Source organism: Eschscholzia californica, unplaced genomic scaffold (genome assembly GCF_041429995.1).
Source record: "Eschscholzia californica isolate CP2 unplaced genomic scaffold, dmEscCali1.0.p SCAF_4, whole genome shotgun sequence".
NCBI classification, from domain to species: Eukaryota; Viridiplantae; Streptophyta; class Magnoliopsida; order Ranunculales; family Papaveraceae; genus Eschscholzia; species Eschscholzia californica.
Window position 1 is genome coordinate 172,649 of NW_028238461.1, and position 12,019 is coordinate 184,667.

Consider the following 12,019-nt stretch of genomic DNA (forward strand, 5'->3'; position numbering starts at 1 on the left):
TACATATTTGCAGAGTTTTTCACATATTTTTTTTTTTAGGGTTTTTATGTGAGGATCATAGAAAGATATATGCCCTTGGATTAAAGTGTGCTTGTAATCCTACGGTCACTTTTGTTGTTAAAGGGCATTTTAGGTAGTAAGTAGAATGTATTTTAAAACTTTACCCTGCCTTAATAGTGGGAATGTGATACTATTTGGGATGATGGTGAATGAAATGTGTATAAAATATCAGAGTAAAAAGTCAATTTTAATCATGAACTTCCCTTTGCTCAGATATTATTTTAGATATTTTTTTGGTTTTGTGAAAGTAACGTTTGGGAAGATAAGGACTAATTAGCCCATCCACCTTTATTCTGATTAGGGGTGGGATTTTGGCCCGGAATCCGCCCATGATCGTCCGAGTCCGAAGGGTCCGTGACCGTCTGATGTCCGAATCGGTCCGTACCCGCTCGACCGAAAGAACGTAAGCGGACGGACGCGGACATAAGTCCTTACCCGGTGATCCGACCGAAACCGACCGCCCGTTTTGTCCGAGTGTCCGAATGGGCACTTGGGACTTGTGCCCATTCCGTCCGGACCCGATTGAGTTAGTGTGCGTTTTCCGCCCGTCCGGACCGATTCCCACCCCTAATTCTGATACACCTCCTATAATTACTAGCTCTCTGTGAATCCAAAAATTGTAGTATTAAGAGAAAAAGAAACATACAAGGATCAAATTATTTGAAGTTATGGAATTTTAACAAAACATACGAGGGCTAAATAAAACTTATCATGTAACCATCACCATAGTATTACTTTAAAAATGATGTCAGAAGAGACTACAAATTATGTAGTTTTACACGAAATCAACAATCTCTATTTTGTAGTGAATTCACTTAATAGACTTTCAAACAGTTAGATGAATATTTAATTGTAAAGTAGGTATACTTGTATAGTCTCTTATGTTATTATACTTTTTATAATGTGTAGACTAAAAAAGAAAGTAAAAAGCTTATAACTGTTATGAATCACCCCGTGTAAATGGTTTCTTTATTCCATTGTGTTCTTTGAAGTTGGAGTTGTTTTCTTACCTTAGGAAGATAGCAAGTAAACGTACCACATGCAATCGTGCATATATTAAAGGCATCATTGGGGGATGTATAGAGAGAGAGAGAGAGGTGCAAGTAGTGAGTGCAATTGGGGATTGTTGACTATAGAGAGAGAGAGAGAAAGAGTACAATAAGTAGTAACTAAGCATCATTTGAAGTCATAAAGTAAACGCTGACCAAACAATGAGGTGAGAGATGTGTGAATCAATCAAACAAAGGAAGGAAATTACTACGTACTATGTGGATGGATAAAGATACTATAAGGAGCATTCATTGCCTATCAAATACTAACTCCCAATTGCGGCTAACTCACTTTTGTCTAACATCAAAATTCGCAGCTTGCCCACATGGAAATTTGGGATATCAAGTTTTTTTTTTAAGGGGTAACGTTGTCTTATTTATTCAACTTGAACGCTACAACACAGAAACCAGAGATACAGTCATGAAGAAAACAAAAAATTACATTCAGTAAAAGAACAGTTTTCTTCATTCTGTGTCTTCGAAAGCTAACATCCTTCTCCGCGATAGGATTGAAAAAGCGAAGTACTCCAAAGACGATTATGCAGGACCATAGCCAACGACGCTCAACCATCTCCCAAATAAAAAACCAAATAGAGGGCCCTGCAAACCATGACCACCACTTCAAAACCAAATATAGCTCATACCACACCCGAAGAACTAAATGGAGAAAGAAATTCATAGCTTCGAAAAAGCCACACAATTTCTTAAAAGCGGAATCAAACGATTCCATGATTACCCTCCAGTATTCTCTCGATAGAGAAGTCATGTCCCACCCCAATCCGAATAGATTGCGATCGAACACCTGGAAACTAGGGTCGCTTACTAAGTATGAGTTGAAAGACTCAACAAAGCCAGCAAAATCATGCAGAGGAGCTGCAAATGGTGAAAGGTGAAGTAAGAAACCATAACTGACGAGAAATATGATCATAATTGAGACCACCGTTGTAGTGCTAATCAAGTGAGGAGAGGCTCGGAACCATAACAAGAACGAAGATAGACCTATATAGGTAGTGGTGCCCGAGAAATCTGATAGTCCAAGCATTGTATCATAATTAAACCTTGACCATTTACCAGGGTCAAAAGGCTTTCCAAACATATAAGGAACCCAGATCCGTTGTAATATTCCTGGATCAAACGACTGTCCCAGATAGTGATAGAAGCAAGACCAGCTATAAAAGATGATTTTGGGCCACCTTCCTATCACAAGGCCCACAAAAGATTTCAACCCAACAACTGAACTCGACTGTGGACAGGCGTCACATGTGTATCCCTCTAGGTTAGTAATTACTTTGCAAGTGCCACGTGCACTATCTTCATCCACCAAGCAACTATTGGTTCCGGCGCCGGAACAAAGCTCAACCATCATCAAGCCATGGTAGACAAAATCAAACAGGTGAAGATAATATGGTTGATCCATATGTGGGTGTGAAGTCTCCACAGAAAACAAAGAAAGACTAAGTAACTATTGCCTAAACCCAGATCTCTCTAGGAGTTACAACACTAACATCAGGCAACCTAATTCAAATGGCAAGAAACCAGATCTACAAACTAAGGTGCTAAAACAAACAAAGAAAACAAACAAAACCCTAATACATGAAGCTAAGCTAAACTTAAAACAAAAAAGCTAATACATAAGGTAAGAAATTACTCCCTGTATGTTGGGTACAAGGATGCCCTTATCTCCGACTGTTTCCAGCCGAGATCCATTCCTGAAGCTTGAAAAGATTTGGATGAGAAAGAGTTGAAATTATATAGAAGTAGAGAAGTAGAGAGAGAGACAAAGGAAGCTTAGTACTGCCTCAGCAAGCAACAAAGAAACCTTCCTCCAAAGTCGATTCAAAGTGGTGATTGTTGAAGAAGATAGTTAGATCTAGATGAGAATGAGAGAGAGGAGAAACGCCCAATTATTCTGGTGACGTCATCCTGGAGCGTCTCTCACCTCTCTCTTGAGGATGACACGTCGGATATCAAGTTACTAACTAGGTATTCCTTTCAACAACAAAAGTTAACTAGGTATTTTTCTTAATTTACCCCAATGAAGTGAATTGTCTGACATGTTCCCGCCTAATTTTGGGATACATACGGGGTGTTTTACACCCTGTGCCTCCCCCTTTGTCTCTGCACACATATTTAGTCTAGCGCAGCCTTAGGGCAGATGCCGCCCCCCTTTGTCTCTGCTCACATACTAGTCTAGCGCAACCTTAGGGCAGATTGAGCAAGGGAGGGGCTAGCATAAGAGCAACCTCGGGGAGGTGATCTCAACCACTTTGCCCTAGACATGATTGTTGGCCACTTCGCCGAGACATTGTTCTCGGCCATTTTAGCCAAGATGTGTGCTATCCTATAGGGCAAGCGTTTTCTCCCTCATCAAGCCTTGTCCTTGATCCAGTCCAATGCTCTCCTACAGGGCAAGCTTTTTTTCCCCTCATCTAGCTTTCTCCTTGATCTAGTCCAATGCTCTGAAAGTGTAACACTTGTTGGATCCAGTTGCAATAAGCCGCGAGTCCAACCATTAAACTACAGATTTTTTGTTTTCCAGCTAAACACTATGACCACATAAAATAACTGAATCATAATATTTTGGTTTTGTCATATAATCTATCAACTGAGGAGCCATTTTTATTCTTACTGTGCCCGCTAATAAGAAACCTAACTTTAGTTGAAGTAAAAAAAAACAAAGATTGATTCTGGCTTTTAAGGCCCTTGCAAAACTCTACTACTATTTAATTCGATCGAAAAAATAATAAGGAAGATTTCAAATAACACAAAATTTACAGCATGAAATTAAAAAAAAAAAAAAAAAAGTCAAATTTCATCCACACCCATAACTTATATTCGGTGTTGTCACAACTGACTCGAACGGAACTTCGATCCTTTCTTTTACCATGCATCGAGGTTCTCCATTTTCCACCACAAGAACTTTCCCAGGGGGACACTCAATCATCGTACTCCTTTCTTCTGGAGTTGGATTTTGAAATGGATCAGGAATCTTGAACTGGGTGTTCTTCCTTCTGAGTCTTGGTTCAAAACCAGCCAAACTTAAAACAGATATCACACTGATAGCCGTAATCACGGTTTTAGCTGCAACAAAAATCACATGTCTAAGCCCCTTTGATAAACTCTTGGTAGGAGACTGAGTTTCATGGTCAGAATCGCATGTTTTCTTCTTCTTCTTATCTTCATCTACCCCGTTTTGAGTAAACGAGGTTCGGGTAGAGAGTATGTCTGAAGTGTAGTTTTTGTCTAATGATGTCAGGACGGGCTTTGGGGGTCTACTTGGATAAGGTGGAAGGAGAAGAAGATCGTCATTATGCTCAACAGTCTCACTAGCAAAAGCAGAGGCTTCATGTATCACTTCCAAGTCTTCTCCTTTGTACTTCTTGAGCTTCTTGAGTAAAACCTTACGGCTTTGATCAATTTCGGCTAGGATCATTTCCTTCTCATATGTCTGTTGTTGCTGCAAAACCTAATCTCAATAACATAAATGAAATCTTCAGAGACCCTTGATAGAAACTAACTACTAAACCTAGCTAGGATCATTGTCCTCCTCCACTCTAATTCTTAGTATAGAGTGGAGGAAATTGGTACTTGCACTATAGTACTTACATCTCAGGATTAGAAAGAACCAGAAGAATACGACGGTGAAATAGAAACTCTACTAGTATGGGATTGGAATCCACCAATCTCCTCCTCCCTCCAAAGAAGAAGAAGAAGAGTTTGAATATGGAGGTATTTGATTGACTCCAAGGTCTCACCATTACCAAACTACGTAAATCTCTTTCTTATCTTATCTTATGTGGCATGTGATTGTTTACTTTCATTATTATTATTATTATTATTATTATTCTGATCTTTGCCATAAAATCAGTCCTCAACACACAAAAATCTGAAAGAGAGTGATTTTGGGTTACCCTAATTATACTACTAGGTAGTAGTAGTTTCTAGGGTTTTACAACAATCAAATTGAAAGGAATAAAATTGAAAGGAGGGTAGGGGAGTGAAGAAGAAAGTGACGGTTACCTGTAAAGAAGAGAGCTGGTTCTCGAGAGATTCTAGGGCATCGTGAATGTTCAAGAGTGACGAGCCCTCTGATTCCTCCTCCTCCTCGTCCTCGTCCTCATCCTCATCAAGGGGTTCTTGTTGTTGTTTGGAAGAGGAAGAGGAGTTATTGTGGTGGTGGTGTTGGATGATGAAATTGTTAATCTTCCATCGAAGTTCAGAAGCTCTACCTAATACTATTCCTATCCCCTCACCAGCTTCCATATTCTCTCTCTCTACTCTTTCTACTCTTTTACTCTCTCTCTCCTCAGGAGACTACTACTACTACTAGTGATTGGTGCACTGGTGCTTATCCAACTGGGCCATTCTAACCAACCGTACCGTAGACGGGCCAAGCCTAATAACTAGGGTCGTATTCTTCTGGTTCTGGACTTGCATTTAAATTTTCAGCTGAGGTTCGTCACAAAGGCCCCCCCTCCCTCCCTGGGTACAGTTGCCTTTTGATAATGCCCACCCACTTATATATAAGTATTCATGCTTTCACCCGATAAGCACTTTATGTTTTCCCCTCCATTTAATAAGATGTCTCTGGCGAGTGCTAGTGATTTATAGAAACAAACTTCTTCTGTAAATTCAGAAAAAATTCTAAAGAAGAATTTTGAAGTTTCTAATTTTTTTTAAAAAAAATTACACTATACAATTACTAAGCTATTACTCTCATCATACAAATCATTTGCTTCATTTTTTTTTCTTCTTTTTTACAAAAAATATTGAAAAAGAAATACGAAATGGTATGCAGAACTTACAATCCGCCAGAAAGAAAAAAAGTTAAACACTGCTATTTCGTAGGGATCATGAACAAAATAAATCATTTTACAAGCTCCTTCGATATCAAGTATCGGAATGAGAAATTGTGAGGAACCCACTCAATGCTCTTGCTTAACTTCTTTCCGCTTCTTCCTTCTGTCGTTTCCAAGAAACTGTCGGGTATAAATTGTCGAATCATCTCCATTACACTTGTGGAAGATAAACACAAGTCCTTTGCAAATGACTCTATAATCTTTGGCAAACGAGTTTTGTGTTCTTTGTGTGCATCTAAAGCATAAGTAGCTCGTATATATTCTTCTTTCGCAGTGTCAAGCTCCTGCATCACTCTTTTCGGCGTGTACATCCTTACCTACAACAAAATAAAAGATAGTCTTTTCAAAAGGTGTTGAAAATGAATTGCGCCAACGGGATGAAAGAACAAGGCCTAATGTTTTTTTTTACCACGGGATCGGAGTAGCTTCCAGTACAAAGTGCAAAGTGCAAAAGAGGTTCAAGATGTTCAACTGCATATGCTTGTCGCTCGTCTGAGCTTTTGAATTTTGTTCTCGGAGAAAGAAACATCCGAAGCCACTACAAGAAAAGCAAGACTCAGTCATATTCAGAAAAATACAGGGTTTCTTTTTTTCTTTTTGAGCGAAGAAATGAAAGGAAATGATAAGTGCAAGAAGAACTGTAAGAGGGAATATAAGATCACCTGTCCAGGACGAGGCATACGACATCCTAGAATAGAACTCTGTATTCTGTCTACACTTATCGTGTGACCTCCTACATTATATGCGGCCTGCAAAATTCATGACCTCGTGAGAAACAAACTCACACAAACTTATATCTATAAATATAAGCGAGTTAAGTTTGTTACCTTGAGGAATAACAAAGTTCTTTTGATACTATTTTGTGGAATCCCATAAGCCAAAAATGCCTGCATATAAAAGCTAGATTACTATCGATTCGAACAAATATACAACCATAGAAGAAAGCAAGCTACGAAGATTATATCAATAGGAACTCGTTACATGCATCACTAATGAGTTGTGTATGTTGATCCAAAATGCTAGCTTCTCGTCGTGTTTCAGCTTCCTCACATCAACCCCTTCCAGTTTACACACAAGTGACCTGCAAAAAAGTTCACTATTTCATTTCAACCCTACCAAAAAGCTGCGAAAAAACTACCAAATTTATGTTGTGATGCTGAACTGGTACCAGAAACAAGTCCATGCACGTTTCCTTTACCAAAACTCACCTAAAGTTTTGTAACATGTTATCGATATAGCAGAGTGCTTGACTATCCCGACAAATCGATGGAACTTCTACCATTGTGTTGTAAGTTCCATTGATCTCCTTTAACCCTTCCATGTGAAAAGGGTTGTTTAATTGTGCATCAAAGGATGAATCTTTCATAAACTGAGGGCTCCATATATCGTACTGATCTTGGGGAGAAAATTCACCCACTGACGATGTGAATGAAGTCGGAGAAGATGAAAAACCATGATTTATCAGAGGTGGATTCGATAGTTTGCAGTATATGGCTGACATGCATTTTATCATGTCTTCGGAAATTTTGTTAGGTGTATCGGGTACATGATCGGCTACTTCGGTACCAAGATGCTCTGCCAGACTGATCATATTTGCAGTATCACTCTGCTGTACATAAACCACATTTAGGTTAGTAAACATCGAATAGAAATATTCTTAAAAACCTCGAAACAAGCAGCTCCTAACTGAAAAAAGAAATATTGAGTACCTCCATGAATGATAAAGGTCGAGAATGACATGACCATAATGCTTTAGCAACACTTTCCATTGGTATTCTATTTGAGAAAGTTGAGCGTTGAGATAGAGATGAATGACAGCGGTAAATACCAGAATCTAGTAGCTTATCGGTTGCGGAATTGAGTTCCTTCCTTGGAGTGACTATGGAATCTTGAGGGACTAATTGATCACTAAATGAAACAGAACGTTCTCTCTTTGTGGTGATATGCAATCTATTATCTTCATAAATAGTCTCCTTCTTGGTTATTGGAGTCAAGTTTAGCCTCTCGTCCGTGCTAGATGGAGATACAGATGGAACTTTTTGATCGAATACGCTTCTGTATAGAGAAAGAAGATATCGTTCCAAATGCACCACTTCCAACTCCACCACTGCAATCTCTTTGATCAGTTCATTGGCTAACTGAATTGACACAAGGATATTGTTACTTGGTGAGTTCGATTTCAATCGTAAAGGAAATAAGAAGTGCACAAGTGATAAGAAAACTATTGAAGTCTAAGGACGTTACTTTGGATGTTAAGTTGATATCGCAAGCAGCACTTGAGGAAGGATTATATCCGAGCGCCTGTTCTAGTTTGTTACGAAACCGAAATTGATCTTGTAATTGTTTCTCAAGCTGTTGAATCTGCAGGTATTTAAGTAAACAAGAAACCTTAACCGAAATTTTGGACTAAAAGTCGAGAACTTAGTCAAATGTTTTCGATAATTAGATATCCTGTAAGCCCGGGTTTCTCGGAAAGTGAGTATTCAGCCCTTACTACTTTAGTGGCTTACCTCTTTCTTTAAAGAGCTCGGAAGATTAGTGTCGGGCGATTGTTTCTGTTCTTGTTGAACCTGGTTCTCCTTCACTTCTTCCATATCCTAGCACCAAAAGAAATACATAATCAATACATTTATAGTAACACTTACACCCACGAAACACCGAAATCATGATACTAAAATCTAAAGAAGCCATATAGTCTTACCAACTTTAAGTTATTAGAAGCTTCAGAGGCAATATCCTCATTTCCTTCTTGAACTCTATTATCAGGAAAGCTGAAACTGCTAACAACAAAGATCAGAACAGGAAGTATGCCATAAATCTCTCATAAAGCAGGTGAAAATCCTCAATCTTATTGTTCTTAGTTTCTGCTTTCCACAATGGCCAAATTATGATTCATTTGATCTTACACATTTGGGATTTCATTTAAAGAAAACACCCATTCTGACTATTTCAACTAGAAGGCAGAAACCCGTTTTAGGAATTCTTATACTGATAATTTTCAAGAAATCCCCATCAATTAACTAAAAGTAAAACAGAAAATGCAGATGAGACATGTTGAAGAGAAGTAAACAAAATGACCCAGGAATAGTTAGTTACCTCTTGGAGTGCCTCTTCACTTCTTGAATCATGCTCCCAAAACTCACTTCAAGCCATTTTCATAGTTGCCTCAAGAAACAGTGTGTGTGTGTGTGTGAGAGAGAGAGAGAGAGAGAGAGAGAGAGAGAGAGAGAGAGAGAGAGAGAGAGAGGTGACCCAGACTTAGACACCCACCCACAAGTGGAGTTGAAAAGATGAACAAAACCCACTAATCCAAATGCTTAATGGGTTGTTAGATATCTTCCATTTGACTTCAAAACCTCATCCTATTTCTTGGTAGATTACAGCAAAAACCCAAAAGACAGCTAGCTCCTACAAACTCAAAAAATGATCATTTTTTCTGTTGAAGGAGGGGCTGAAGAAGAAAGAGTAATTTGACCAGTCTCTCCTTACTCACTCAGAAAGGGTAATCTTTATAATTTTCTAGCTTTTCTTGTTAATGGCTTTTTTGCATTAAAAGAATGAAAATTTATAAATTCCTTTTTAGACCTTTAATTGAGGAAAGGCTAAAAAAGTATGTATAGAGTATTAGACTGGACATGAACATCAAACATTCATACAAGAAAAAGATTCATCAACAACAACTTAGTTGACAAAGCAGAGGAAGACAACGGCAAATGTGTTTGACATTTGAAAACCAAAGTGGGAGTTGGTTACCATCTTCTACTTTTTTTTTTTTTTCACTTCTAAAATAGTAATAAATAAAGTCCATTATTTCCTGTCATTAGTCCTAGTTTCTATTTCATTTCACATCCTATGATTTAGCAGTTCTCCATACTGTCTTCTTTAAAAAGCGAGATCCAAGTCTAACAAGTACATAAATTTGTTCTCGGTGAAGGTTCTACAAAATCGCTCAAAAGGTATGGGCACTTATTATATTTGAGCGTACACCTATGACCCGGATTCCAGACTCTCTAGAGATGTTGGACTATCATAATTCCATCCTCTTGGTGACAAGCTTTCCTCGGCTCTGATACCATCTATGGTGCTCAAAGCCTTATTAATTATTAATATTGTCTATGCTTTAGAAACCCAGGTCCTAGACCAACATTTACAAGGTTTTGTTCTTCGTGAAAGCTCCACGAGACCATCTACAAAGTTCCGGCACTTAACAACCTTGAACATGCACCAATATCATGTACTTCAAACTCTCTCTAGCTATGACAGACTATCACATGTTTACACTAATACACAAAAATGTAACCACCCTTTTAATGGTGGGAGAGAGAACACATTTGTAAATGTGATTTGAATCTAGAAATCGATTCTATTGTGTATATTTGTTTAGTCCTAAAAGTGGGATTTGAGTAAAGAATGGAAAAATATAGATGTAGTTAAGGGTAAAGAAACCAAAATAAACATAAAAAGGGGTGAAAGGTGAGAAAAGGTAAAGGAGACATTGGATGCTCATAAGAAGGAAAAGAGTGGGTTTAGGATTGTATTTTACAAAGATAAAGCAAAAAAATGTGATCTTTGTAAAAACAAGTCATCTTTGAGATGCCCTAATTGTCCTATTGTCAACGGAGTAAACGTTTGGTCAGAGAATCTGGTGGAATAAAATATGGGGTTATAATCTTGACCTTTTGCAAGATCGATACGATAAACAACAATTTGTGAATAGGACCCTCCTTTTTGTCGTCATGCAGAAAACGCCTACAACAAGTTAATAATCTTTTGCAGTTTCTCCTCCCCATTTCTTCAAGTGGTTCTCGGCTTCTTTTGCCTGCAAAACAAAAAACAAACACTTATAATCTAAACAACCCCGCGCGCCCGTCCACCGTATAAATTCAATCTATCGAATGATGAGTCGAAAATCTTAACAAGAATAAGAAGTTAGTTTTTGAAACCAAGATTGTTTAGTTTTTCGATTACCCACCTCTTTGTTCCAATTAGTATGAAACAATTCCTATTAAGATCAGAGTTTGCATAACAATCCCACCAATCATTCCTCCCCATATCCCCCTGTCACTCACAAAGCAAATAATAAGTATACAAAATTATTCAATTGTTGTTGTTGGTTATAGAAGTTTCACCTGAATCCCAACGGCAAACAAAATGTAGTAGCACGCTACGTTGATATATGCCAACCGGCTCCAACAGCAACACCTGAAAAAAGAGTCAGATTAATTACTCTACAAGTTTTACTTTTGAATTCAATAAACAAGATTACTAAGTTGAAGTTCAGATTGGAATTGAGATTTCTTTTCGTACCAGATAGAAATGGTTGAAGACTATTTATAAGTACAGTGGTAGCTAGTAAGATTGCAAGCTTTCAAACTTCCTTCACCACTTCAATGTTGTCGGTGAAAATGAAAGGAAAGCTGTTTCTGGTTATCAATACCAATGCCATGGCAACCACACCTATCACCATAGATGTGACGGAAACAACCGTTGCTGCAAATTTTGCCGCCCTAGGATTAGCCGCTTCAAGTTCGTTCGATACTCTCACACTGTTTCAGTGTTTGAAATCAAATGAGTTCACCTATCAATTGTTCTGCTTAAGTATGTATATATATATATATATATAATGTTGTAATTACTGTCAGTATCATCAAATACCAAAATTGTAAGCTGCCATAGACATAGTTCATTATGTTAGTATCATCAAAATCGACAACAAAGCGTATAACAATTAGAGAGAGATCGAGGTTTAGTTTACCACAACATGATAGCAGAAGCCAAGGATAGCTTGACAAAGCCAAACAAGTCTGAGGAAGCTAACCATGAAAACCCAGTCCAAGCACCATCTGATTTCCAAACTAAAATGTAAATCAACTGCCCGAAGACAACGAGCCACCATGACAGATTCAAACTAACTGCAGCTCCAACAAACCCAAACCCTAGCTTAAGTATTAACAACCAACTCATCATTACATGTAGTGCCAGTACTATAGCTGACACTATTGCCATCCCCAAAAGACAGCTAGCTCCTCTAAACTGGAACTCATTGAGTTA

At 38.2% G+C, this 12,019-nt stretch overlaps 2 protein-coding genes, 1 long non-coding RNA gene and 1 pseudogene across 7 annotated transcripts; all 4 read right to left on the reverse strand.

The window, feature by feature from the left end:
- Nucleotides 1-1,456: 1,456 nt before the first annotated feature.
- On the reverse strand, nt 1,457-3,071 carry LOC147541132 (uncharacterized). Its single transcript, XR_015223693.1, has 2 exons — nt 2,758-3,071; nt 1,457-1,709 (listed from the first exon to the last, which is right to left on the reverse strand). It is a non-coding gene; the product is annotated as an uncharacterized LOC147541132 (long non-coding RNA).
- Nucleotides 3,072-3,790: 719 nt separating this feature from the next.
- Nucleotides 3,791-5,435, reverse strand: PDV2 (plastid division2). Of its 2 annotated transcripts, none has more exons than XM_086637084.1 (2): nt 5,130-5,435; nt 3,791-4,575 (listed from the first exon to the last, which is right to left on the reverse strand). In XM_086637084.1, the coding sequence occupies exons 1-2, from the start codon at nt 5,370-5,372 to the stop codon at nt 3,922-3,924; spliced, it is 897 nt and encodes a 298-aa protein (XP_086493210.1). In that variant the 5' UTR covers nt 5,373-5,435; the 3' UTR covers nt 3,791-3,921. The 2 variants fall into 2 exon arrangements, with proteins under 2 accessions (XP_086493210.1, XP_086493211.1); XM_086637085.1 differs by having other exon boundaries at nt 3,791-4,566; nt 5,130-5,402.
- A 329-nt stretch (nt 5,436-5,764) lies between these two features.
- LOC147541134 (uncharacterized) lies at nt 5,765-10,517 on the reverse strand. 4 transcript variants are annotated; one of them, XM_086633381.1, is made up of 11 exons: nt 9,065-10,517; nt 8,670-8,745; nt 8,479-8,565; nt 8,213-8,329; nt 7,678-8,106; nt 7,177-7,577; nt 6,950-7,049; nt 6,796-6,855; nt 6,631-6,717; nt 6,378-6,506; nt 5,765-6,285 (listed from the first exon to the last, which is right to left on the reverse strand). In XM_086633381.1, exons 1-11 carry the CDS (start codon nt 9,094-9,096, stop codon nt 5,977-5,979), a joined length of 1,827 nt encoding a protein of 608 aa, XP_086489507.1. In that variant the 5' UTR covers nt 9,097-10,517; the 3' UTR covers nt 5,765-5,976. The 4 variants fall into 4 exon arrangements, with proteins under 4 accessions (XP_086489507.1, XP_086489509.1, XP_086489506.1 ...); XM_086633383.1 differs by having other exon boundaries at nt 7,177-7,574; nt 9,065-10,098; XM_086633380.1 differs by having other exon boundaries at nt 8,670-8,748; nt 9,065-9,827.
- A 210-nt stretch (nt 10,518-10,727) lies between these two features.
- LOC147541135 (protein DETOXIFICATION 33-like) lies at nt 10,728-11,974 on the reverse strand (annotated as a pseudogene).
- Nucleotides 11,975-12,019: the final 45 nt, after the last annotated feature.

Coding starts and splice junctions, on each gene's coding strand:
- PDV2 (XM_086637084.1), bottom strand. CDS start 5,372: ATGGAAGCTGGTGAGGGGATAGGAATAGTATTAGGTAGAGCTTCTGAA. Junction 4,576..5,129: donor ACCAGCTCTCTTCTTTACAG/GTAACCGTCACT, acceptor TATTGAGATTAG/GTTTTGCAGCAACAACAGAC.
- LOC147541134 (XM_086633380.1), bottom strand. CDS start 9,096: ATGATTCAAGAAGTGAAGAGGCACTCCAAGAG. Junction 7,578..7,677: donor GACCTTTATCATTCATGGAG/GTACTCAATATT, acceptor GTTTATGTACAG/CAGAGTGATACTGCAAATAT. Junction 6,856..6,949: donor ACAACTCATTAGTGATGCAT/GTAACGAGTTCC, acceptor TTTTATATGCAG/GCATTTTTGGCTTATGGGAT.